Source organism: Macaca thibetana, chromosome 16, assembly GCF_024542745.1.
Source record: "Macaca thibetana thibetana isolate TM-01 chromosome 16, ASM2454274v1, whole genome shotgun sequence".
Taxonomy (NCBI): domain Eukaryota; kingdom Metazoa; phylum Chordata; class Mammalia; order Primates; family Cercopithecidae; genus Macaca; species Macaca thibetana.
The window spans coordinates 32,307,743-32,335,632 of record NC_065593.1 but is presented as its reverse complement, the minus strand read 5'-3'; the positions used below and the strand labels follow the sequence as shown (position 1 = coordinate 32,335,632).

The 27,890-nt window shown below is 47.0% G+C and overlaps 2 protein-coding genes and 1 long non-coding RNA gene across 14 annotated transcripts in view; 2 read left to right on the top strand and 1 right to left on the bottom strand.

Moving 5' to 3' along the window:
- Positions 1-27,890, top strand: part of TADA2A (transcriptional adaptor 2A) — a 556,520-nt gene that overhangs the window by 139,841 nt on the left and 388,789 nt on the right. The window lies entirely within an intron of this gene.
- The window catches only part of LOC126939357 (uncharacterized), a 54,717-nt gene that overhangs the window by 4,558 nt on the left and 22,269 nt on the right, over positions 1-27,890 (top strand). For all 3 annotated transcript variants that reach the window (XR_007720359.1, XR_007720357.1, XR_007720358.1), the window contains exon 2: positions 21,584-21,756. This is a non-coding gene — a long non-coding RNA (uncharacterized LOC126939357). The remainder of the gene's footprint in view (positions 1-21,583; positions 21,757-27,890) is intronic.
- Positions 13,129-27,890, bottom strand: part of ACACA (acetyl-CoA carboxylase alpha) — a 329,721-nt gene continuing 314,959 nt past the window's right edge. For 6 of the 10 annotated variants that reach the window (XM_050764552.1, XM_050764554.1, XM_050764556.1 and 3 more), the window contains 3 exons: positions 26,246-26,400; positions 25,401-25,571; positions 13,129-15,564 (listed from right to left, as the gene is read on the bottom strand). In XM_050764552.1, the coding sequence (XP_050620509.1) occupies positions 15,205-15,564; positions 25,401-25,571; positions 26,246-26,400 (686 nt within the window). In that variant the 3' untranslated portion in view covers positions 13,129-15,204. Of the gene's footprint in view, positions 15,565-17,321; positions 17,459-25,400; positions 25,572-26,245; positions 26,401-27,890 lie in introns of all 10 variants that reach the window. The other 4 variants (XM_050764555.1, XM_050764562.1, XM_050764558.1 and 1 more) reach the window with 1 other exon arrangement.

Below are 27,890 nucleotides of genomic sequence, written 5' to 3'. Positions count from 1 at the left end.
GTAGCCCAGGCTGGAGTGCAGTGGCGCGATCTCCACTCACCACAACCTCTGCCTCCCAGGTTCAAGCAATTCTCCTGCCTCAGCCTCTCAAGCAGCTGGCATTACAGGTGCACGCCACCACACCCGGCTAATTTTTTTTTTTTTTTTTTGGAGACAGTCTTGCTCTGTTGCCCAGGTTGGAGTATGGTGGCATGATCTTGGCTGACTGCAACCGCTGCCTCCAAGGTTCAAGTGATTCTCCTGCCTCAGTCTCCCAAGTAGCTGAGACTATGGGCATGTGGCTCCACACCCAGCTAATTTTTGTATTTTTTGGTAGAGACAGGGTTTCGACATATTGGCCCCACTGGTCTCGAACTCCTAGCCTCATGTGTTCTGCCTGCCTGGGCCTCCCAAAATGCTGGAATTACAGGCATGACCCATCGTGCCTGGCCCACACCTGGCTACATTTTACAATTTTTTTGTAGAGACAAGGTCTCACTATGTTGCCCAGGCTGGTCTCGAACTCCTAGGCTCAAGTAATTCTCCCTCCTCAGCTTCCCATAGTGCTGGGATTAAAGGTGTGAAACTACTTAAAAACAAAAAATGTTGCATAGAATACTACGCAGCCCTAAAAAGGAATGAGATCATGTCGTTTGCAAGGACATGGATGAAGCTGGAAGCCATCCTCAGCAAATTAACCCAGGAACAGGAAACCAAACACTGCATGTTCTCACTCATAAGTGCGAGTTGAACAATGAGAACACATGGACTCGGGGGAATGACACACACCAGGGCCTGCTGAGAGGTGCAGTGGGGCGAGAGGAGGGAATTGAGAGGGCAGGTCAATAGGTGAAGCAAACCACCATGGCACAGGTATACCTATGTAACAAACCTGCACATTCTGCACATGTATCCTGTTTTATTTTTTTAGATGACATAAAATTTTAAAAAATACATATATGTATATATTGCTAGGCTGGGCATGGTGGCTCACGCCTGTAATCCCAGCACTTTGGGAGGCCAAGATGGGTGGATCACTTGAGGTCAGGATTTTGAGACCAGCCTGACCAACATGGTGAAACCCCATATCTACTGAAAAATACAAAAATTAGCTGGGTGTGGTGGTGCGCACCCAGATGGTGGGAGGCTGGTGGGAGGCCGAAGTGGGAGGATTGCTTGAACCTAGGGGAGGAGGTTGCAGTGAGCTGTGATCTTGCCACTGCACTCTAGCCTGGGTGACAGAGTGAGAACCCCATCTCAAAAAAAAAAAAAAAAAAAAAAAATTTGTGGGTGTGTGTTGTTGGATTCAGTTTGCTCATTCTTTTTTTTAAGAGATGGGGTCTTGCCATGTTGACCAGGCTGGGGTGCAGTGGCTATTTAAAGACATGCTCATGGCATACTACAGCCTCAAAATCCTGGGCTCAAACAGTCCTCCTGCCTCAGCTGCCCAAGTAGCTGGGACTACATGTACGCCAGGGCACCTGGCCCAGTTAGTTAATATTTGCTAAGGATTTTTGCATCCTGTGTCCACAAGGGATACAGGCCTGTAGTTTTCTTGTGATGTCTTTGGCTTTGGTATCAGGATAATACTGGCCTTGTAGAATGAGTTGGAAAGTGTTCCTTCTGTTTTCTAAAAGAGTTTGAGAAGGACCAGTATTCTTTCTTTTTTCTTTTTTTTTTTTTTTGAGACGGAGTCTCGCTGTGTGGCCCAGGCTGGAGCGCAGTGGCGCGATCTCGGCTCACTGCAAGCTCCGCCTCCCGGGTTCACGCCGTTCTCCTGCCTCAGCCTCCCGAGTAGCTGGGACTACAGGCACCCACCGCCACACCCGGCTAATTTTTTGCATTTTTAGTAGAGACGGAGTTTCACTGTGTTAGCCAGGATGGTCTGGATCTCCTGACCTCGTGATCCGCCCGTCTCGGCCTCCCAAAGTGCTGGGATTACAGGCTTGAGCCACTGCACCCGGCCTCTTTTTTTTTTTCAAGATGGAGTCTCACTCCCTCACCCAGGCTGGAGTGCAGTGGCGCTATCTCATCTCACTGCAACCTCTACCTCCTGGGTTCAAGCAATTCTCCTGCCTCAGCCTCCCAGGTAGCTGGGATTATAGGCACCCACCACCACAACCGGCTAATTTTTGTATTGTTAGTAGAGACAGCGTTTCTCCATGTTGGCCAGGCTGGTCTCCAACTCCTAAGCTGGTGATCCACCCTCCTTGGCCTCCCAAAGTGCTGGGATTACAGGCACGAGCCACTGCACCTGGCTGTAGTATTTCTTCTTTAAATATTTTACAGAACATCCGCCAGTGAAGCTTTCTGGGACCGGGGCTTTACTTTGTGGAATTTTTTTTTTTTTTTTTTTGAGACTGAGTCTTGCTTTCTTGCCCGGGCTGGATTGCAGTGGCATGATCTCGGCTCATCACAACCTCCGCCTCCCGGGTCGAAGCCATTCTCCTGCCTGAGCCTCCCGAGTAGCTGGGATTACAGGCATGCGCCAACACACCTGGCTAATTTTTGTATTTTTAGCAGAGATGGCAATTCACCATGTTGGCCAGGCTCGTCTTGAACTCCTAACCTCAGGTGATTCCCCCACCTCAGCCTCCCAAAGTGCTGGGATTACAGGTGTGAGTCACAGTGCCTGGCCTGTGGGAGGATTTTTAGTGACTAATTTCTTTATTTGTTATAGGTCTATTTGGATTGTGTGTTTCTTCTCAAGTCACTTTTGGTAAATTTGTGTCTTTCTAGGCATGTGTTCATTTTCCCTAAGTCTAATTTGTTGGCATAAAGTTGCTCATAATATTTCTTTATCATCTTCATTTTGGTAGAGCCACTAGCAGTGTCCCTTCTTAGATTCCTGATTTTGGAAATTTGTGTTGTTTCTCTTTTCTTCTTGTCAATTTTATTGTTTTTTTCCTTTTTTCTTTCTCCTTTTTCCTTTTTTTTTTTTTTTTTTTTTTTTTTTGAGACGGAGTCTCGCTCTGTCACCCAGGCTGGAGTACAGTGGCAAGATCTCGGCTCACTGCAATCTCCGCCTCCCGGGTTCAAGTGATTCTCCTGCCTCAGCCTCCCAAATAGCTGGAATTTCAGGTGCCCACCACCACGCCCAGCTAATTTTTGTATTTTTAGTAGCGACGGGGTTTCACCATGTTCGCCAGGATAGTCTTGATCTCTTGACCTCGTGATCCACCCACCTTGGCCTCCCAAAGTGCTGGAATTACAGGTGTGAGCCACTGTGCCCGGCCTGATTTTTTTTCAAAGAGTCAACTTTTAGTTTCTATTGACTTTTCTCTGTTGTTTACTGTTTTCTCTTTCACTAGTTTCCACTCTGACCTTTATGTTTTCCTTTATTCTTTTTGCTTTGGGCTTAGTTTATTCTCCTTTTTTCTTCTCTGTTTTTTGGTGTGGAAGTTTAAGTTTATTGATCCAGATCCAGACCTGTTATTGTTGAATTGTCTATTTCTCCTTTTTATTCTGTCAGTTTTTGCTTTCTGTATTTTGGGGCTCTGTTGTTAAATATGTATACATTTATAATTGTTATAGCTTCCTGACAAACTGATTCTTTTAGCATAATAAATGTTTATTTTTGTCTCTAATGACATTATGTATAGATAGATATAGATATTGATATTAATGTAGCTACTCCAACTCTTGTGGTTACTGTTTGCATAGTAGATGGTGTCTTTATACTTTTACCCACTTGTGTCTTTGAATCTAAAGTATTTTTCTTAAAGACTTAATACCCAGTCTCCACAAAATTAAAAAAAATTAGCCAGGTGTGGTGACACACACCTGTAGTTCCAGCTACTCGGGAGGCTGAGGTAGGAGTAACAGGCATTTTGTTTGTTTTTATAAATTTTTAGTTATTATTTTTGAGACAGGATCTCACTCTGTCACTCAGGCTGGAGTGCAGTGGTGTGATTTAGGCTCACTGCAGCCTCAGCCTCCAGGGCTTGAGTGATTGTCCCACCTCAGCCTCCCGAGTAGCTGGGACTACAGGTGCATGCCACCATGCCTGGCTAATTTTTTGTATTTTAATTTTTTTGTAGAGATGAGGTCTCCCTATGTTACCCAGGCTGGTCTCAAACTCCTGGACTCAAGCAATCTGCCTGTCTCAGCCTCCCAAAGTGCTGGGATTACAGCCAAGAGCCACCACACCCAGCCTGGATTTTTTTTACCTAATCTGACAGTCTATCTTTTGATTGGCGTGTTTAGTCCTTTGAAATTTAATGTAATTATTGATAAGGGTTTTGTTAATTTGTTTTTCCTTTACTGCTTGCTTTTGTGTTTTTTATAGACAAGGTCTCACTCTATCCTGCAGGCTGGAGAGCAGTGATGCGATCACAGCTCACTGCAGCCTTGAACTCCTGGGCTCAAGAGATGCTCCTGCCTCAGCCTCCTGAGTAGCTGGGACTACTCAGGTACTCAGTACTACTGGGACTACATGGTGTGCGCCACCATGCCTGGCTAGTGTTTTTTTTTTTTTTTTTTTTGTGGAGACTGGGTCTCACTTTGTTGCTCAGGCTGGTCTCAAACTTCTGGCTTCAAGAATGCTGAGGTTACAGGTGTGCCACCACACCCAGCCCCAGTGTTGTTTTTTGTATATATATTTACATAGATACATGTTAAATTGTGGCTAAAAAAATAAAACTTACCATCTTAACCATGTTTAAGTGTACAATGCAACAGTGTTAAGTATATTTACATTGTCATGCAACAGATTTCCAGAAATTCTTACCCCACAAAACTGAAACTTTATACCCATTTAACAATTCCCAATTTACCCCTCACTCCAACCCCTGGCAACCACCATTCTTCTTTCAGTTTCTATGAATTTGACTACTTTATTTGTTTTTTTGTTTTGAGACAGAGTCTTGCTTTGTCGCCCAGGCTGGAGTGCAGTGGTGTGACCTCGGCTCACTGCAACCTCCACGTCCCAGGTTCAAGCGATTCTCCTGCCTCAGCCTCCCAAGTAGCTGGGATTACAGGCATGCGCCACCATGCTCAGCTAACATTTGTATTTTTAGTAGAGATGGGGTTTCACCATGTTGGCCAGACTGATCTTGAACTCCTGACCTCAAGTGATCCACCCGCCTTGGCCTCCCAAAGTGCTAGGATTACAGGCATGAGCCACCGCGCACAGCAGAATTTGACTATTTAAATACCTCATATAAGTGGAATCCTACAGTATTTGTCTTTTTGCAACTGACTTATTCCACTTAACAGAATGTCCTCAAGGTTCATTCCTGTTACAGCATGGGGTTGGGATGCTTTCCTTATTAAGGCTGTGTAACATTCCATTGTAAGTATAGACCACATTTTGTTTATCCATTTATTCTTCGATGGACGTTTGGATGGCTTTCACCTCTTGGCTATCGTGAATAATGCTGCTATGAACATGGATGTGCAAATATCTATTCAAGGCCCTGCTTTCAATTCTTTTGGATATCTGCTCAGAAGTGAGATTGCTGGATCATATGTAGTGCTTTGCTTTTTTCTTTTTTTTTTTGAGACAGGGTCTCACTCTGTTGCCCAGGCTAGAGCACAGTGGCTTGATTATAGCTCACTGCAACTTCGAACTCCTGGGCTTAAGCCATCCTCCCACCTCAGCCTCCTATTTTTCATTTTTGTTTCATTTTTGCTTTTTTTGAGGCAGAGTCTCCTCGCTATGTTGGCCATGCTCAAGCAGTCCTCTCCTCTCAGCCTCCCAAGTAGCTGGGACTACAGACGTGTGCCACCACCCAGCTAATCTTTTACTTTTTAATTTTTTGTACAGATGGGCATCTCACTGTGTTGCCCAGGCTGGTCTCGAACTCCTGGGCACCTTAGCCTCTCAGTGTTGGGATTACAGGTGTGAACCACCACGCCCAGCCCTACTTTTAATTTTTGGAGGAACCATTTTTCCATAGCAGCTACACCATTTTCTATTCCTGCCAACAGTGCACAAGGGTTCTAATTTTTCCACGTCGTCTCCAACATGTTATTTTCTGTTTGATTTTTATAGTAGACATCCTAATGGGTATGAGGTGTTATCTCATTGTGGTTTTAATGTACATTTCCCCAACAGTTAACGATGCTGAGCATGTTTTTATATGCTTCTTGGCCATTCATAAATCATCTTGGAAGAAATGGGTTTAAGCCCTTTGCCTTTTGTTGTTGAGACAGGGTCTTGCTCTGTTGCCCAGGCTGGAGTGCAGTGGCGCGATCTCAGCTCATTGCAACCCCAGCCTCCTGGGCCAGTGCTCCTCCCAGCTCAGCCTCCCAAGTAGCTGGAACTACAGGCATGTGCCACCATGCCTGGCCAATTTTTAAAAATTTTTTGTAGAGATAGGGTCTCACTGTATTACCCAGCCTGGTCTCAAACTCCTGGACTCATGTGATCCTCCCATCTCAGCCTCCCCAAGTGCTGGGATTAGAGGTGTGAGTCACTGCTGCCAGCCTTACTATGTATTTTAAAGTTATTTTCGGCCAGGCGCAGTGGCTCACGCCTGTAATCCCAACACTGTGGGAGGACGAGACAGGTGGATCACCTGAGGTCAGGAGTTCGAGAGCAGCCTGGCCAACATGGTGAGACCCTGTCTCTACTAAAAATACAAAAATTAGCCGGGTATGGTGGTGGGTGCCTATTAATCCCAGCTGCTCGGGAGGCTGGGGCAGGAGAATTGCTTGAACCCGGGATGTGGAGGTTGCAGTGAGCCGAGACTGCCCCACCGCACTCCAGCCTGGGTGACAGAGCAAGACTCCATCTCTAAATAAATAAATAAAGTTACTTTTTTAGTGGTTGTTCTAGAGGTTACATAACAATCTACTTGAGATTAATATTACCTTAATAATGGCAACACATAGAGACTTAGTTTTCATGTTGTTCCGTTTTTACCCCCTTCTTTGTGTGATTGTCATACACATTACAGTTCTATATGCTATAAACCCCAAAATACAGTAGTATACTTATCGTTTAATGCAATTTTATGTCTTTTAATGAAGTTAAAGAGAACACAGTTTTTTATATTTACCTAGGTACTGTTTATGTTTTCCCAATGCCTTTTCATTTCTTTGAGTAGATTTGAATTCCTATCTGGAATTATTTCTTTTCAGCCTGAATGATTGCTTTTAGTATTTCTTGTAAAGCTGGTTCTGCTAAAAATGAATTCTCTTTTTTTGTGGAGTGTCTTTATTTCATGTGTACTTGTTTTAAGGAGAGTGTTGCTGGATATAGGATTCTTGTTTGACAGGGTTTTTTTTTTTTCTTCTTGTGGCACTTGGACTATATCGCCTCACTGCCTCCTGAGGTCCATTGTTTCTGATTAGAAGGCAGCTGTGATTTGTTATTCTTCTGTAAGTGATGACTTGTTCTTCTCTAGCTTCTTTTAAGATTTTTCTTTATCTTTCAACAGTTTGGCCATGAGGTATCTAGGTGCAGGTCTCTTCGTTTATCCTACTTGGGGTTTATTGAGCTTCTTGGATCTGCAGATTCATGTTTTCCATCAAATTTGAGAATTTTTCAGCCACTGTTTCTTCAAATATTTTTTCCGCCCCTTTCTCTCTCTTCGGGCACCCCCAGTACACATATGTTGGTAAACACACTGTTGCTGCACAGAGGTCTGGGATTCTATTCATTTTTCACTCTTTTTTCTCTCTGTTCTTCACATTGGATAATTCTATTGCTCTATGACTTCAAATTCACTGATTCTTCTGTCTTCCCAAATCTACTGTGTAGTCCCTCTGGTCAACTTTTCAGAATTTCCTTTTCAAAAACTGGGATAAATGTATGATTTACCATTTTAACAGTTTTTTTTTTTTTTTTGAGATGGAGTTTCGCTCTTCTTGCCCAGGTTGGAGTGCAATGGCACAATCTCGGCTCACCACAACCTCCGCCTCCCAGGTTCAAGCAATTCTCCTACCTCAGCCTCCCGAGTAGCTGGGATTACAGGCATGAACCACCACACCCGGCTAATTTTTTGTATATTTAGTAGAGACAGAGTTTCTCCATGGTGGTCAGGCTGGTCTTGAACTCCTGACCTCAGGTGATCCACCCACCTCGGCCTCCCAAAGTGCTGGGGTTATAGGCGTGAGCCGCTGCGCCTGGCCCATTTTAACAGTTTTTAAGTGTATAGCTCAGTGACATTAAGGACATTCACATTGTTGTGCAACCATCACCACCATCCACCTCCAGAACATTTCATCATCCCATACTGAAACTCTGTACTCATTCAACAATAACTCGCAGCTGCTACAGTGGCTCATGCCTATAATTCCAGTGCTTTGGGAGGCTGAGGCAGGATAATCGCTTGAGCCCAGGAGTTCAAAATCAGCTTGGGCAACACAGTGAGACTCTGCCTCTACAAAAAAAAAATTTTTTTTAGCTGGGTATGGTGGCTTTTGTACCTGTAGTCCCAGCTATTCAGGAGGCTGAGGTGGGAGGATTGCTTGAGCCCAGGAGTTAGAAGCTGTAGTGAGCTATGATCATACCACCGTACTCCAGCCTGGGCAATAGAGCGAGACCCTGTCTCTAAACATGAAAACAGTAATTCCCAAGTTCCTCTCCCCACAACCCCTGGTAACCACTGTTCTACTTTCTGTCTCTGTGAATTTGATAATTTCTGATACCTCATATAAGTGGAATCAAACAATATCTGTTTTTTTGGTGTCTGGCTTATTTCACTTAGCATAATGTCTTCAAGGTTCATCCATGTTGCAGCATGTATCAGAATTTTATTCAGAATGTGTTTTTTGTTTTGTTTTGAGACAGGGTCTTGCTGTGTCACCCAGGCTGGAGTGCAGTGGTGTGATTACGGTTCACTGCAGCCTCTGACTCCCTGGGCTCAGGTCATCCTTCCACCTCAGCCTCCCAAGTAGCTGGGATGCCAAGCGTGTGCCACCACACCTGGCTTTTTTTTTTTTTTTTTTTTTTTTGCATTTTTTGTAGAGATGGAGTTTTGTCATGTTGCCTGGGCTGGTCTTGAACTCTTGGACTCAAGTGAACCACCCACCTTGGCCTCCCAAATTGCTGGGGATTACAGGTGTGAGCCACCATGCCTGGCCAATTCTTTTTTTTTTTTAAAGAAGGGCCCAAGGTTGTTCTACCTGACCCTTTATTTCTGTAAATGTGTGTGTGTTTTTCAAGTTTCTGCCTAATTGTTTTTGTTTGTTTTTTGAGATGGGATCTCATTCTGTCGCCCAGGCTGGAGTGCAGTGGCACGATCTTGGCTCATTGCAAACTCTACCTCCCGGGTTCAAGTGAATTCTCCTGCCTCAGCCTCCCAAGTAGCTGGGATTACAGGCGCACACCACCACACCCAGCTAATTTTTGTATTTTTAGTAGAGACAGGGTTTCACCATGTTGGTCAGGCTGCTCTCGAACTCCTGACCTCAAGTGATCCACCCACCTCAGCCTCCCCAAGTGCAGGGATTGAGCCACCACACCCAGCCTCTGCTCAGTTTTTCTTTTTAAAAATTCTTATTTTTTAAGCCTGGCTTCACAGGGGCCACCCTTGTGCCTACTGGCCAGCCAATGATTTAGGCACATGTATCTTGAGCCAGCAAGGCTTCTATCTTCTGCTGATAAGTCGATGTGTGTGCGGGGGCTGCATATTAAAAAATTTCAGCAGTTTTGAAATCTGCCCTGGCTTTTACTTTCTGCTGGGCCCTCTGGCATTTCGTCTTCATGTGCCCACAGGTTCTCTCGGCCGGGGCTGTGTGACTAGCTTGGGCCTTCTCTGGTCTCGCCTGTGTGGATGTGCCGGGAGGTTACCAAGCCCCTTGTGGCTGTCTCATTTCCTGCTTCTGTTAAAGCTCTAGCTAGGCTGCTGGTCTATTGCTTGAGCCAAGCTGAGCCACTGGTCTTCCCTGTATGTTTGCTACTGAGTTATTGCTGTTGCTGACAATGCCAGTGGGCATGGAGTATTTTTATCCAGACTTCAGCATTACCCATGATCCCAGATGAAAATCTTCCTAGAGCTGGAAGGGATCTTAGGGATCTTCTCGTTCCACACTCTACTTTCACATCCCAGGGAAGGCAGGGCTTCAGAACGCCCTTGCGCTGCTCAAGGCCTGCCCTAAGCGAGGGCAGCCAGGCTTGGAGATCGGCCTTCAGGCTCCGCTGCACAGCTCCTCAGTGGCACTTCCGCCTAGTGTCCATGTCACCCAACACCTAGAGACAATCCCTAGACCCTGCCCTCACCAGGGGGACGGTTCTCCACCAATACCCTATGAGGAGGGTGCCCCTGAGTGATGACAGGCCCCTGGTCTTGGGAGCGAAAGAGACAGGGCATGGAGAAACCTGACCTGCATTGAGAATTTGCTGCTTATGCCCTGCACTTGATTCACATTAACTAATTTAATGTCATTTTTCAAAATGCCCCATTGAGGTCCACGTTTCACAGATGAGGAGGCAGGAACTTGCCCAAGGACAAGAGTGAGGGGCTGGATACTGGAAATCAGCTCAGGCTTATTCCAAAGTCCCTGTTCTTGTAAGTGGCTATGAAAGGAGCTGTTTGCATGGGCAGGAATGCTCTGTGAGCTCTTTCCTGCTGCAGAGCCTGGACTTGTACACGGGGTTCTGCCTCTCCCCACCCCAGCCCTCCCTGATTACTGTAGGTCAGTCGTGACAGAATGTTGGCCATCAGACTCAGCGCCTTCTGAGCTATTCTGTCCTGTCTCCATGTGGTTCCTAGTGGGCTGAGCCTACTGTGTGGCTCCAAGTCTCCTAAGGTCTGAGGCTCTGTTATCATTCTGCCCTCCACCAGCCACAGGATATCCCATGCTTTGGAAGATTTTGCTTATTACCAAGATACTGCATTTCTGAAGATGTCCTACCCCCATCACTTATTATCAACACCCACTAGAGCCACTGGCCAGCAGGAGGTGACCAGGACTGCACTTCCTGGGTAAAACTCCAGTCAACACAAAGACAACGGCATGGGAAGACTGCCGCCTGAGGCACAGCAGGATTCCTAGAGCGCTGGAAATAGCCAATCGTTCCCCACTCCTGTGGGTGCCCCTCCAGCTTGGGGACTGCACACGATCGAGCTGAGCTTGGACCCAGGTTTCTTGGCACTCAAGACTGTGCTCTTTTTATTCAATTGGGCTGCATTTGCAAGCTTTATACACAGCCTTCCCGTGCCCACAAACCATCAAAGGACAAACCCTTACTCCTTGGCCTGGCATTTAAGGATCTTTATATCTGATGCCAGCTTATTTTTTGGGAGTTCATTGTCTATTACTCCCCCAAGTGACTGCTCTACTCCCCTTCAACCTTCCCAGTGCCCCCCGAATAACTTTAAATCCCAGTGTAAATCCAGTAAACACTGTAAATCCCAGTGTCCTGGCCTGGAATGCCCTGGCTTCCACCCTCCCGCAGCTGGTAGCCTTTCTCTGCCAGTAAGCTTCATTTGTCCACACCACTCCCTCTGGCCCATGGTGCTTTCTGCCTCACCATGTGGAACAGGGCAGGCCCAGGTGTGCCCAGGGCCTGAGGAGCCAGTGGTTTGAAGGAAGGTTTGCCTTTCAGTTCAGTGCCTCTGCAGGCCTTTCCCTGCTGCCCAGCACCGAGAGCTGTGTACCAGGGGTGAACAGTCCTCCCCATGGTCCGTAAGCATTTGCTTCATCACTGTGTTCTTACTGTTTAGCCAGGGAAAGAGAGGTGGGTCTAGGTCTGGATCCTAGAACCCTGGCTGTGCAGTCTTTTCCTTACTACTCCAAAGTAAGACCAATGGGGATTCATTTCCTTTTGTTGAGAAGAGTGAAGGAAGTGTAGCGCCCCAGCGGCAGGAAACACTGTATCGGACAAGCTTCCAGAGGCAGCAGCAGAATCCCTCCCCAGAACCACCAACAGGTGCTGGCTGAGGGCTTACACCTGCCGCCTGCGCTCGGCTGCCTGCTTAGGGAGGAGCGAAGGAAGAGGCCCAGGCCGCCATGCAGCCCGGGCTTCCTTGCTCATGAAGAGCAGCAGTGGGAGGCAAACAGTAGCATCTCCCTTCTGACCCTCCTTTCTGGAACATCTGGCTTAGGGGGAATCAAATTGATATTTTCTTAACATTCTATTTCATTTTAGAAAAAGCAACCCTTTGCTTTGCAATGTATCCCAAAGAGAGAGACAGATACAACACTGAGTTTAATAATCAGCAAAGGGCAGGGATTCACCTCCTGTGACCTGTATCTTTCTTTGCAGACATTCAGGAATTGGTGCTCATTCCTGCCTTAATTACAGGGATTTATAGAAAAAAAAATTTTTGTTTTTTTTGAGACAGAGTCTCGCTTTGTCACCAGGCTGGCGTGCAATGGCGCGATCTCAGCTCACTGCAACCTCCGCCTCCCAGGTTCAAGCGATTCTCCTGCCTCAGCTCCTGAGTAGCTGGGACCACAGGCATGTGCCACTGCACCCACCTAATTTTTTATATATTTTTTAGTAGAGACGGGGTTTCACCGTGTTAGCCAGAATGGTCTCAATCTCCTGATACGCCCGCCTCGGCCTCCCAAAGTGCTAGGTTTATAGTTGTGAGCTACCGTGCCCGGCCCATAGAAAGCTTTTTTAGAGAGATAAACTGAGGCAGAGGGTTGAAGGCACGCAATCATGAGCTCCCTGCCCTGAGTGCCTTTTTGTGCCCAGAGTTAAAATTCCATGAATAGCTAAATGATTAAGAAAATCCAAAACCTCCCTCTCAAATCTCTAACAAGGGCCCTGCGGCCCCAGTGTTCACACTGAGTTGTTAGCACTCTCGACTTCCTGTGCGCTGAGAAGCGACTTCTGAGAAGGGCAGTGGGCTCTGGGCTTCGTCACTAAACAGCTGCGGTCTTTCCTGTTCCTGCTCTAAAGACATTCTTTTTGGGAGGGGACATTCCTGCCAGGACTCCCATCCAGCTCTCAGCAGGAAGAAGTTTCCCGTCCTGAAAAACTCAACAGAAACTAAAAACTGACTCTCTGCCATGGGGTTCCCAAGCATTTGTAGCCTTTCAGAATTTGACCTTGATTCAGCCAATAAGACAGGGCTGGCCAAGGCCAGCTTTTTACTGCCTAGCCATCACCTTTATGCACGTTCAGGAGACAAAGGGTGTCAGGTGTCACAGGGCCATGGCGGGGCTTGCCGCACACTGAGCCCCTGCTGAAAGCAGAACAAGAGATGAGGTGGCTGGGCCTGGATTGAAATGACAAACTGTAACTCTTCTACAAATGTAGAGGTTTATTTCAACAAAATGTGTAAAGAGTGCATCTGAAGCTCCTGCTCATCACGGTATGCGTCCATTGAATTCTGAGACAAATGAAGGCTGTTTTGTGAATGAAGAGAACAGATAATATGGCAGTCCCCGTCCAGGCAGGTCTTGGTCAATAGCCATCATTTATACTCTCCTGCCTTGGTAGCCTCGCATGTGCGAGGGGCTGTGGGAATGTCAGAGTGCCCATGTTCTGTGGCTCTGACTAAAAAATCCTTGTCCAGGGTGAGACCGACAGTGAGGAGCTCTGGGGACCGGGGAGGAGGCATTACAGGGTTCTAGAGAGGAAACATACTCATTTGTGTCATAATTTGGTGGGGAGAGGGGAGGTAAATGAGTGTAACCCACCCTGCCTCTGAAGAGATGCCCGGACAGGCCCCCTGGGGGGTGCAGGACTTCATACCACTTGTAGATATGTGGGATTTGATTTATTGCAAAAAAGCATAGAAGAATAATCTGGTCAAAAATGAATCCAATTCTTACTAGGCAAGCAAATAGCCAGCAATGGTCAATGCATTTTCCTGGACTGAGAATTGTCCCCCACCACTTTATGCCCTTCTCTGAAGGTGCTGAACACCCACACCTTCCACCAGGGCAGCCAGGCTGAGGCTCTGACTCCTGGGGGCAGTCCGCTCCATACCCAGCCATACAGTACCCACCTGCAACCCAGAACCATTAAGTTCAGCCAATCCATCTGCACAGATTCCTCCCGAAGAAGGGGAGGTGGAGCTCCGCTCTTGTGTGCGAACTACAGGGTTAAGGCTCAGAACTGTAGCTCGTCCAAGAGCGTTCATACCACTGCTTCTCAAATGCCTTAGTGATTTCCTCCTTGGTCGTCAGTGACAAATGCAATTAGCTGCACTAAAGGAACTGGATGCTACACCAGCCCTGATCACCTGCCACTCTTGCTTTAGGAACAGGGGAATCAGTAAGTTCTTTTCTTGAATAAACTAGTTGTTGAAAGTAAACTCTCTCCACCACCTGAGGAAGCCCCCGATGCCAGTCAGGAGGGGCCAGTAAGCCTGGAGGACAGCAGCACCATGACTGAGTTGTAAAGAATCTTAAGGTCATGTGGATTCTGTGTTTCCTGGAAGCCTCCCTCATCGGGAAGGCCAGCTCCTGGTGCTGAGGGCGTGGCTGTCACCAGGGTCCTTTCAGAACTGTGGGGAGAGCTGCTACATCTGCTGCCTGTCTACATTCTGGGGAAGACAGTAGAAACGTTAGCTGCTAGGACAGTAATCCTGGAACTAGGGAAGAGTGACTGTGGAGGCACCATTAACCCCTCAAAACCATCCAAGCTCCAGGCTTCATAGGAACAACTTTCTAAGTCCTCAAAACAGACTATGTGGCTGGCCCTCCACATGGCATAAGTAACTAGTTTCCACCAGTGCAGAAAGAGCAGTTCTCTCTGGCTCCTCCTCTGCCAACTCAGGCTTCACCGCCTATGGAACTGCTGGGGCCCCTCACGCACTGGGGCCTTGCAGCTCCCAGCCACATGCAACAGCTAGTCCAGCAGTAACATGCAGGTGAGAGGTAGGCCAACTACCTTTCCCTCTGTCCTCAGAGACTGAACCCAAGGTTGAAGTCCCCTAAATCAAGAATAACTGGGTCTATTTTTTTCTCTGCTTCTTGGCTCACAGTTTTGCCCTCATCTTTGAGTTCCTATGGAGCTTGTGATAGATTTTATGCTCTAATTTTTCGTCATAAAAGGTACCATGGTGTGGTTAAACTGGGAATCATTCCTCTCTAGTGCCTACTGTGTGCTGGGCTAAGAGTCAGGGTAATAAACAATGGACTTGAGGCTTCCTCCTCTCCTTAGCCCTCCTCTGCTGCCTGTGGCTGCGGCTCATGGGGCCAGGGGTGAGAGGGGCTGCTGCCTGGCAACGCCAACTCCTCACGCTTCCCCGTGCTGGGGGCCAAGGGGCTGTCAGGACAGGAGGGGCAGCCCTGCTTTGGGTAGTAAGACCTCATGGTACATGTTTGTACCTTTCATTGCCTTCTCAGTCCTGTGCAGGGAGTGGAGGACTAGGCCTGGCTGGGGTAATAAATACTGAATGGGGTGGGTGTGACTGGTGGGCTGGAGGGGTTCTGTGATCTTACATCCCAGGATGTCATGCGTAACCTGAAACACTTGGGAGGAAGTAAAATGCCACTTTGACTCCAGTGCTGGGTCTCCTGTGCCTTCTCATTACAGTGGCTGCAGTTGTAAAAGGCAGCTCTAGCCCTTTTCTCCAGAGGCAGGGACAGGCAGGAAGCTCTTCCTACGTGGAAGGGGAGTCCATTGTGGAGAGGATCCGTACAACTTCTGCTCGCTGAGTAGGTGATATGTGCTGGGTCATATGGATGATGGAATCCATGGCGACCTCTGGATTGGCCTGGACCAAGCTGGAAAGGAAGATTGGGAATGGTGAAGAAAAGAGAGGCAGAAGTGTCTAGATGAGGACAGCTGAAGAACTGCCCAATAAACATGTGTGCACCGTCCACTGCAGACATTTTAGTCACCGCCTCACCTTATTTGTTTCCCTACATTACAAATATCCAGCCAAGGTAGTGCAAGACGAACCCAAAACATTTTGCTATGTTGAAAAAGGAATTACACCCAAAACAAAAACAATGGGGGCATGTCACAAAGACAGCAACTGGGGCATCAAAATAAGCCCAGTAATGAATTATAAATCAGTAAAAAATAGAACTTCATGCGTCTATACCAATAAGGAATATATAAATGAATCGGCAGGAGTGAGGACTGAGTGGTGACTGGTAATTGTGGAGGGTGTACTGGAGTTGGAAAGTTACCATTTTGCAAGCTCATTGTAAAGACCATACCAGGCAAGACTCTCCAGAGGGAAATTTTGATGAAAGCAAGATACTTGCATGGCCTTAAACTGTCTTCCCACAGACTACTTATTAGGTGCAAGGGGGGGAAATCAGTAATTATACGGTAGAGAAATGGAGCAACATCTTGACCAGGGGATGAAATTAACATGAGGAGGAGCAGATGAACAGCACGTGCCCCCAGATGTGGTGCCCTGTGAAGGTGCTGGCCAGAGCGCCTCACCTGCATCTCATCATGGGGAGACAGCAGACAAACTCAAAATGAGCAATGTTCTACAGATGGTAGATATAAGCTAAAAGTTTTTAATCAATGTTAAATTTACAAAAGTGGATCATTTTACGATGGTTATGTAAAAGTATCCCTATTCTCAGCAAATGCACACTGAAATATTTGGGGGTAAAGGCCATGATATATGTAACACCCTTAAGTAGTTCAGAAAGAGGAAAAATGTATACACAGAGGGGAGGGAGGACAGGCACACTCACAAGTGATAGAGCAAGGAGAAGAAAATGTAACAGGTAAATCTGAGTGCGGATATTATACATAGGCGTGTTGTTTGTACTTTTTAAAATTTTATAACTTTTCTGTAAGTGAAATGTTTCCAAATAGTTTTATAAAAATGCCCCTGCAGGCCGGGCGCGGTGGCTCAAGCCTGTAATCCCAGCACTTTGGGAGGCCGAGACGGGCGGATCACGAGGTCAGGAGATCGAGAGACGATCCCGGCTAACACGGTGAAACCCCGTCTCTACTAAAAAATACAAAAAAATAGCCGGGCGAGGTGGCGGGCGCCTGTAGTCCCAGCTACTCGGGAGGCTGAGGCAGGAGAATGGCGTAAACCCGGGAGGCGGAGCTTGCAGTGAGCTGAGATCCGGCCACTGCACTCCAGCCTGGGTGACAGAGCAAGACTCCGTCTCAAAAAAAAAAAAAAAAAAAAAAAAAAAAAATGCCCCTGCAGTCTCTACCACCCATCCTATGGAGCAGATGGAAGCCTCTAGAAGAATACAGCTGACTTGGCTGGAGGAGGCTTTCCTCCCAGAGTCATTCGTCCGGTCTGAGTATCAGCATTCAGAGCTAAGAGGTGGGCACAGTGAACTAAGCCTTCATCTAGCCGAGTTTATTAAGTGCCCCTGGGGAGCAGCAGCTGAAAAAGAATTGGGCTGCGGGGCCATATCTGTACCTGTGTCTCAGACAGCAAGAGACTGCAGAGAGCGCAAGGTTTCTGCGATCATCTCATTATTTGTTCAGAAACTTTATTCCAAAGAAATTAGCCCTCCTTCTCCGGTGGAGTTCCCCACGTTGGTCTCACCTGCGGATTTGCTTGAGGACGTAGTCTCTGCTGATGCATTTGATGTTTTCCTCTATTACCGAGTGAACGCCATCCTCCTCTGTCAGCTGTTTTTCTAGCCACTCCGCCAGATCCTTATTATTGTCCCAAACATAGGCCTGCAAACAGATGACTCTTGGTCAAACACCAGGGCTCAGGCTAGGCCTGGACACCCTGACTGTTCAGGATCTGGAGTGCTTACTCCAAAAGTGTGCTCCGTGTCCATGATTCTCCTTCACTGTCGGCATCGTGCAGGAGGAGGAAGTAGGCCTCAAGGCAGGAGCTGTGCCCCTTCTCCTTCTCTTCATTTATGGACACAGGTGTACACCTGAAGCTTCCGCGGGGCTCTCCTGAGCACTCTGGTGCTCACACCCTGACTCTGTCCTGTCAGACTCTGGGGACCGACCTATTTGATAAAGGCTAAGCGAATTCAATAACCTGACAGATTTGAGAGAACCAGTTAAAAGCCCAAACTACTTAGTAAAGTGCGATTGAGAAGGTGAGGCTGTTTATTTGGTGTTTTGCTTTCAGAGGAGCTGAGACACAATGCCTAAAGTGTAAGTCTCTAGCCCCAGTGAAGCCTGGCAGTCACTGGATGGATGAAGTCTTCTGAAATAGAGCCCACTGTCTTTCAATGAGGCACGGATGGAGGACTGATGGGAGGGGAAGTCTTGTTGCCAGGGTAGAGCGACCAGGTCAGAAACCTAAGCCCCATTTTATTACCTAAGAGAGTATTCAAAAGGATCAAGATGTCCATAACCCTGAAAGTCTCAACAAACCACCTCTCACCTCCTTTTCAAGATCATTTAGCTGAGTATTTCCTAGGTGGTTGACTACATAATAATTCAGGAGTGTGTTAGAAGCCTAATAGCCTTCTCCTTGCTCTCTTCTCTCATTTTCTTTACAAATCATTTAGGAATCGTTTTGTTAATGGTTTCCGGAAAACCAAGTACCACAATTAGGGCTCATTCATATTTATGTCATTTTGTTTGGGTAATTAAACACAAAGCTCGTCATTTAAAGGTGCGCTATCCTTCTCTGTTATCGCTAACGAAGTCAAAGTCAGAATGACAATGAGTTTGGTGCTGTAATTTAATAGGTGGGTACGCTAGGGACTCTGAGGCTTTGAGGCTTGAGATGTGGCTATAGGAAGCCTGTATACAGGCAAGGTCACCAAAGCCACAGCTGTGACTACTGGGCTGCAGAGGAAATGTTTTCATCACAAGAGGCCTCGAACAGTACAAAACTGAGCGCTAGCCTATGTTCTAACTATCTCGTGCCTTCAAATATAATGGTTTCTTTTCAGACTCTCACTTCCTGTCTCTAACTTAGCTGCCGACTTAGTTGTGACTGGTTATTTGATGTATGTCATTTCATTGACTTCTCTGTTTCTAAAAATTAAGTTCTTTACATTGGAAGGACGAAGGCTTCCCGGGACTAAAGACCAGCAGTGCGTCTCTTCTAGTTCTTTGTCCGTTTCTTTTTCTGACTCAAATGTGCCCAGTTCTGTCTGTAATCACTGATAAGCAGATCAGCAATTCTTCTGCTGGAGTGTGTGGCCCTGTCAGTGCAAACCCGAGCGAGCCTCTCCTCTCTGTGCCTGGGTTGGGACTCCCAGCATCTCTCAAGGCCGCACTGCCTTGAGAAAGTTGTTTTGCGCCTAAGGAAAGGAAGCGTCACGCCAGCCCCTACCCACGAGGGAGAAGGCGGCACTGCTTTTCCCATAACATGCTTTTAACCCACTCTTGCGACCCAGCTTGCTGCACGCCCCACATATGGATGGGTCCCCCTGGACTCTTAAACGTCGCCACCTAAATTTCAACATTTCCATTTCCATCATTGGCAATTTACTCTTCTGCTCCATGGTTTCAGGACTTCCACACATTCCCCTACTTATGAAGATTGTGGTGGGGGGGAGGAAAAGATAAAACAATAAATGCTTCTTAGATTTCAGAATGGAAAAAAAAAAAAAACACCCAATATTTTTAGATTTACCCAAGAATCCCAAAGCCTTTAGTTTAGGAGAATATTTAATACTCTTATTAATCATTTTTAATCCGTTTGCTTTTAATTAAGAAACAGCATGATGCTTTCCTATCAACATATGCCAGGGAGCAGATTAATTGTGGCTTAAGATAACTCTCCTTGATTGGTGTAATGTATTAGCTAACGAGATGCCTGCTTCCAATGATGCTCAGACACTACGCTGGAAAGCCAGCTACCCTCCCGAGAAAACTCTTCTGCCTCCCCTCCTGCAGCCACGGAGTAGGCGAGGTGTTTAAGTTAAACATTTTGAAAAGTTCCCAGACAGGATTAGGGCAATGCATTCCAAGTTTTACAGTTGCTTGAAAATATGGGCCCTATATAAAACACCTGCTGTCTGCGCCAAGTACCACTGGATGACAGTGACCAAGCCAAGCCCCAGCACATGACAGCCTAGAGTACACAAAGCAAAGGGGCCTCAAGTTCTAATCAACTGCATGTTTAGCAAAAATACACAAACTTCAGTTCACAGAGTGCCACTGGATTTTCTCAACAGACCTGGGAGGGTTACTATACTGTTGTCGGCTAATTTGCTATAACTGGAAAAAGCAAGCTCCCTTCCACTGGGTTATGGAGTTTACAGGTTTTTGTTTTTTTCCAGACAGGGTCTCCCCTTCTGTTGCCAGGGCTGGAGTAGAGTGGCATGATCACAGCTCATTGCAGCCCGAAACTCCTGGGCTCACGTGATTCTCCTGCATCAGCATCCTGAACAGCTAGGATTACAGGCACGCCCCACCATGCCCGGCAAAATTTTTTTTGGTAGAAACAGGGTCTCATTATGTTGCCCAGGCTGGTCTTGAACTCCTGGGCTCAAGCAGTTCCCCTGCCTTGGCCTCCCAACGTGCTAGGATTACAGGCATCTGCCACTGTGCCCAGCCAGAGCCTACAGTTTCTTGTTTGCTCTTTTAGAACAGTTGTAAGATTCATTAATTCCAGTCATCCAGAAGGATAAGCCACCCTTATTCCCAGGAAGAAGCCATTATTCTTCCTTAAAATTATGAAAATAGGCCTGGCACAGTGGCTTACACCTGTTATCCCAGCAATTTGGGATGCTGAGGTAGGGAATTGCTTGAGTCCAGGAGTTTCAGACCAGCCTGGGCAACATGGCAAAACCCCATCTCTACAAAAAATCAGCCAGGTGGGGTGGTGTGTGCCTATAGTCCCAGCTACTTGGGAGGCTGAGGTGGGAGGGGAGGATCACCTGAGCCCAGGAGGTTGAGGCTGAAAGTGAGTCATCATATACCAGTACACTCCAGCAGCCTGGGCAACAAAGTGAGACCAAAAAAAGAAAAAAAAAAAGGAAAGAAGGTGTGGCCAGTCATTCCTAGTATTCCAGCATGGACTTTAAACAAGTGTGATATGCTAGGCTGCTAACATCATGAGAGGCCTGGGCCCATATGCCACCTGTCTGCATATCCATCTGTATCAGAACATTTTACCAATAAAATATCAATAATTCTATATCACAACAGTGGCCTGTCCTCCAATGAATGTTCAACAGACACTTTCTCTCTGCATCAGCGGATAAGTATCTCAGGCACTAGTCAGCCTCACTAATTTTATGTAGTAATTACTCTATCTCACAACATCTAAATGACCTGTTTGGAAAGTTTCATTTCTAACCTATTGGATAGCCGTTAAGTCCTCCTTAGACAATGGTTCAGCAGCGCCAGGGAGTGAGCAGGGCACAACCTGATGGATGTAGCCCTGATTACTATGCCCTACTAATAACTCACCTTGGGAGCTGCTTGGAGACACCTCCAGCTAGGGAGGCTCCTCCCACTTCTGGGAAACATGCAGCCTGATGGGAGTAGGGATGGCATACACATCCCAAGGAATATGCATATTTTGGAAAGACATTTTCAACACACCTATACTTACAAGGCTAAGCCCTATCCAACAGAAGCCCAAGAAAGGATGTGATATTATACTATTAGAGTACAATAGCCAAAGGACATGTGGGCTAGGGTGGCCACCAGACCCCTGTGAACCAAGTTCCTGTGAGCCAATCCCATCTCAGCTCCAGGCCCATAGCAGGGCCAAGCAATGCTTTCCAGGTTCTACCTTACGTCCTCCCTGCCTGGCCCTGTGTGAGAGTTTGGTGTATGAGGCTTATTCATCAGTAGCCTGAGGCCAGGTGTTGAGGTCAGTGGAAATAGGCGACCCTATCAATAGTGCTTTCTCCTCTATGATCCTCACAGGGGCCTCCGTTGAGCATGCGTTTCACTTGGAAATCCAGAACAAGAGCGAGTGGGTCGCCATGTGAACAGTAAGAACGCACCATGGCATCAGGCTGTGGGAACATGAGAGCATGCCAAACCAAAGAGCGTCTGAGCACCCACTGTGCTCCGGAGTCAGCCCCCTTTCCACCGAGGTCAGTCAGCTGTACATCTTTGACTTGGTCTGTGTTGCTATTATTTTTTTTACCTTCTAACATGGAGGAGGGGAAACTAGCATATTTTGAATGTCTACTGAGCCAGACATTGTGTTCCATACTTTTTCTTTTTGGAGACAGGGTCTCACTCTCTTGCCCAGGCTGGGGTGCAGTGGCGCCATCAAAGCTCACTATAACCTCAAACTCCTTTGCCCAAGCGATGCTCTTGCCTCAGCCCCCTGAGGAGCTAGGACTACAGGTGTGTGCCAGGACACTGAGCAAATTTTAAAATTTTTTGTGAAGACAGGGTCTTGCTTTGTTATCCAGGCTGGTCTCAAACTCCTGGCCTCAAGTGATCCTCCCTCCCACTTCAGCTTCCCAAAGCACTGTGATTACAGGCGGGAGTCACCACATCTGACTTATGCTCCATACTTTACTCATCATGTTATTTAAAATCACTGAACCCCATGACATAAACATCACCCCCATTTTACAGATGAGGAAATAGAGACTTAAATAATATGCTCATGTCAGTAAATGACAAAGCTGGGATCCCAAAGTTTATGAGATTTCAAAACCCACATTCTCATTGTTCCATGCAGAGTCCTAATTTCAATTTCTACTATTGGGGTTTGGGAAAAAATAACTCAATCAGCCTGTTTGAAAAACCACATACTTCAAATTTTGGATCTAAGAATCAAGTGAGAAACCGTGCCCAGGATACAAATGTGTGCCATGTTCTTATGACCCAATTTAAACTACTATTCTTGTTATTTTCGTCAAGGAGCTGTAGTGATGCTTTGCTTCTGCCTGCAGTGAAACTATGAACCATAAATCCTACTATTTCCTAGAGTAGGATCGTCCCAGTGGATTCAAACAGACTCCCATAACTCATGGTAACAGATATCTCTAAGGGAAACAAAAGAATTATAGTGCTCAGTTATATAACATCACCGTGTCTTCAGTGTTCTGTCCCAGAATCTCTGTTTTCAGGATTAAGATTAAGAAAACAAATTCTCCAGGAACAAAAAGAACACACGGCATGGCTAATAGATGCCTATCATGAAATGTCTTTTCTTACCAGTAACCAACCACAACAAGGATTAGAGGGTCACTTCCTGGTGCAAAGCCAGGTCTAGACTCAGCCAGTCTTTGCACTTGAGAAACACAACGCACAGTATCTATCGTTGTTTGAAGAACCAAAAAGAAAAAACAAAAACCATTTCCAAACAGCAAGCAGATTCTGTATCACTCCTTCAGAGGCACACAGATGGCTTTTGAACACTGCAACCTTTTCTTCTCTCAAGGGCGCTGCAGATTTTATCACCCACCCCACACTAAACTAGGTCCTGCTGAGCCTGCAGAATATGGAAGGAGGTTTCAAAGCCACATGCTCTGACATCATAGGATCACCCGTCCTCACGTTCAGTCCTCGGCTTTCCTCTCAGAGCGCTCAGGAGAATGCTGCCTTTTGTACACGGGCACAAGGGAAATGGCCTCAATGCTCGGCATAGTTGGCTCCCAGTGCCTAGGCAGCCTCTTCCTGAGCTATGGGGCTGGGGTTCTCTTCTGTACTTCAGTTCCAGCCAGGAGCTTGTACACACGTGGTCAACTATTCTCTCCATTGAGATGGCAATGACCTATTTCTTCAGACGCTCTGTCCCCTTGGGAGCAGCATGCTAGGGAAAAGCTGAAGGGCCTATCTACTTGCTTCATGCTTGGAGGGAAACTATTCCTTCTCCTCATCCTTGTGCCTACTGAGGCTGGACACGTCCATTAGTGACTAATGTGGTAGGGAGGCAGTGCAGACCTCTCCTGGCCACACACACACACATTCCATTTACCTAGCCGGCCACTCTTAACTGGAGAACAACCTCTTATTTTACACTTGCCTGACTTTCAATGCCAACTTCCACTAGAAGCTGCCAGTAGCCACTGACAAAATTGTCTCACTCAATTATGATGCCACAGACTGACCTTAACCTGAACCAAATGTCGGAGAAGGCTGTGCTCCCCCACTGCACATTTGAAATATTTATCCAAAGAAGCTTTTCAGTCATAAAAAAATGGGCCGACTTAATACAAAGGTGAATCCTAGAAGCACCCCAATTCACTGACTTTAAAACTGACAGCAAATCTTGGACTTCCTCCTTGAGAATGATGAGCAGAGGCTTCAAGCAACACTTTCTAGGCGGAGGCCAGAGTGCCCCTCTTTGTGGGCCAGGACCCTTCAAGCCACCACCAGCCTCCCGGCCCTCCATCAGTGCTCTAACCTGCTAGTCACCGAGCGTTTGTGATCACATATAGCGACGAGACAGACAGACAGATATATTTTGAGCACATACTACCAGTTTTCTGATAAAATGCATATATGATGTAAATGACTAATCCATATATTCATTACTAATAAAGGTTAATTTCTTTTTGTTAGTAAAAATAAACAGAAATAAAAGTTCCAACTTTTTCTTCCCATCCTCTCCCATGGACTGTCTTATGCAGTCCACTATTCCAGGGGCAAACGCTGGTGCCCTTGCTAGGTCATCCTGGCCTGAGACCCACCCCATCCCCAACACTGAGGCTAGAGCACCAGGGACACCATCTCAGCGGGGTTACTGCTCTAGGTCACGAGCCCTCTCTGTGAGATCACCCCAAGAAAATGCCAGCTTCATAGATCCCTTTCCCTGCATAAGGGTGGACACTTCCTTCCACTTCTGATTGGAAATAGGCAGCTCTTCAGTTCTAGTCATTGCATCTCCTGCCGATCACATCCTGTTGGGCTTCTGCTCTTGGCCCCTCCAGTTCCCTCCTCCACACAGCCCCCTGAGTGGTCTTTCTAAAACAGAAGTCAGAGCATGTCACTCCACTGCTTAAAATACCTGAGTGGTTTCCCACAGGCCTCAGGACAAAGTCCAAACTCCCTGACAGCTTACATGGCCCTGTGTGATCATGCCCCTGCCCCTTCTTCCTACCAAGCACCCAGTCTCTGAGCTGCCCTGAAACAGCTGCAGGATGTTCCTTCTTTACTCTCGTGGCTTAGATGACTAGGTCCTCCAGCAGGAGATGCTATTCCTTCTGCAGGAATATTCCTCCTAAGCCCTGACCGCCCCCAAATCCAGCCTTTTCCTCTGGTTCATTTCTGCTTTGTTTTCCAGCCTCTGCTGAGACATCACTTACTCCACAAGACTTCTTAGACCTCCCCCATCCTTCCCAGAGAGGGTCAAGTGTCCTCTCGCTGTGCCCTGACTGTGCCCTTTGCTGTGTTTAGCATGGGCCTCACTGTTGTGCATGACCTCTTATCTGTCTCCCCCTCTAGATGGTGAGTTCTATGTGGATAGGAACAACATCTGCCTCTTTCACTGCCATGCCCCCAGAACCAAATACAGTGTCTAGTACACGGCAAGTGTTCAAAAAGGTCTGCTGAGTGATTGCATAAGCTGCAACATATGCCCTACCACCTCTTCTAACAAGATGTCATGACATGACATGTTACGGGGAGTAGCTAGGGGAGAAAACAGCTTGGATCTCTATGCTTCCCTTCCACTCCTGCCCTTAGAGGCCTGTGGACTCTTTGCTGGCAAGCCTTGCAGCCCTCAGGTGGTGTGAGGAACTCAGCAAAAAGGCTTCTCTTTGAGTGTCCCACCTACCTTCACTGTACCTTCCACTTCCACAAACCAGCGCCTTAACATGGCTTGAATCTGGCCGTCAGTCAGCTCAGGGTTGGCATTGTGGATTTTCTTCTTGACCAGGTCCTCCAGCAGGAGACGCCTCAGCCGCCAGTAGAAGAAGGTACGGGATGTCTTCCAATCCAGGATATCCTACATGCAGAGAAGAATAAGCTTAGTCAGCCCGGTCCTAATTCCTGCTTAATGCTCAGTCTGGAGGGAAACCCACAGGCATAAAAACTGATTCTCCAGGCAAGCCCTTCAGAGACCCAAGAGCTGGCTGTAAACTCCTAGCACTTCCAGATGTTCCCCAGGGCAGAATTGCAGCCCACATGCCCTGCTGTCTGCAGCACTGTGCACAGCCATGGGCCCAGCTAATGCTGATCCCACACATGGCTAAGATGTTCTGGGGAAGAGGCTGTGAGTTCCCAGATAACCAGACAAGGAGAAATTGGTTTTGAGAAGATGGATCAAACAACTTGCAGATCAATTATGAATTAGCTGCTGCAGGAACCTTAACCCTATAGTAACCCACATCCTGAGGACCCGTCACAAATGAAGGCACATGTGACTCAGTTTTCCACCAGTAAAATGCAGCTTGCCTCCTGAGGAATTAATGGAAACCTAAATTATACATTGTTTTAGGATGATAACAGTTACAGAAAAAGCGAAAATCTAAAAAATATTGAAAATGTTTTGATCTGCAGGAGTTGTTTTAATTTGGCCCTCATAGCTCCCTGCTTGTGAGCCTGTGTGCAACACACACACATACTTGCTAACATGTGGGCCTCTGACAAGTCAGGAGAAGTGGCAACCATTGTACTTACGCTAATAACACCCTTCTCCTGCATCCGGCCTGGTGTGTCGTGCAAGTCAGCAAACTGCACGGCTACCTGATGGTAAATGGGAATTAAGAATTCTTCCCGCTCCTTCAACTTGTTCTCCAACTCCTTCCGTTCAGCTGTGCTTAGCTCCGGGGTCCCTGCAATTAGATAAACATGCCCGTCACACTCTGTAGTGACCAGGAATCTCTCTGCACAGAAGCAGCCACAATCACAGGAAGCTCATCAGCCTGCCCCCTCTTCCCTCTGTGGCCTGGCTCTCCATTGTCTTCTCTGCTCTTTGCTGATTAACAGGGCCCTACAAGATGCCAGACCTGTCTTTATCTTGCCACAGGAAGCCCACATGCCCTCTTTTCCCTGTGGCAGTCACAAGTGTGACTTGAGATGGCAGTCCCTCGCCCATGCCTCTCCCTGAGAAGGTGCAAGTAGCCACCTAGAGGCCTGCAGCATCTTGCTGACACCACCCAGACTCCTCCTTCCCGAGGCCAGTACTTGTACGCTGACACCATGCCTATCCCTGCTGACCAACATCAAAGCAGCTGGGCTACTCCATATGTGGGATGTGGTGAGAGCATCCCCAAGCTCCAAGCACAAACTAGTAGCTCAGCTCTTGTTTTCCTGTGTACATGCAAGTTATCTGCCAAACTTGGCAAGGACCTGAATACCTCCTAAAGTTACAAGCCATAGTACTTCATGGCTTCTAATCTCAGGTTTATATACTCTTAACCTCTAATTAGCAGAACTCAATCTAATCAGAGCCAGATCCTCATGTCTTATGTCAGCTCAGTGGGTCAGCCTGTGGTCTCCCGCCTGGGCTGCCACTGCCAGAGCCAATCCCTGACCAGAGTGACAAAGACATTCTACTTCCTGGGCTAAAGGAGAAGGAGGATGTAAAAAGAGAAAGGCAGTCGGCAAACCTCATTTGGATCACTGCACACGGTACTCTGACTCAACAGACAGGAGACTTTGGAATTCCTTGTAACAAGGAAGGACCCCTCCCCCAATCAATAGCGTCCCAGTAGAGGTGTTGCTATGGTGTGCTTTTCTTCCTAATTACTTTCAGAATGGGATCTGCAATCAATACTGAAAATTTAGCTGCCTGCCTAGTAAGGAGGAGTAAGTCTAGCTAAAGGAGCAATAGGTGACAGCCCCTGGTGTTAGGGACAACCTGAAGTGCTTTGTCACCAAAGCTGACAAATAAATACATGAGCACAGGTGATAGGATGCAGAAGACGAAGGTCTACTTCAAGCATGCCTGTCTGGGAACAGGCCTCGTTTTTTACACCACTATGAATCATATGCCATAAACAGCCTTGGGCTGCTGACTGAGCAGTAAGTATTATACATAAACACAGGTTAACAGAGGAGGGATGTAACTATAGTACTTAAGTTCCATTTTTATAGGTTTTTTGGATGCCCAACTCTATCTCTTTTTTTAAGCTCATCACCATTTCAAAACTGTGAAGGTGCCACTGATGTGCTGCTTTAGGCCCCGGTGCCTCAGCAGTGTTCCTTCCAAAACATCTGAACAGCATGAACGCACAGGGCCCCATACTAACGGATGACATTCTAGCGTAGATCTGCCTGGAGGGCTGATGGCAGGAGGGCTGAGGGATCAAGGGCTGGCTGG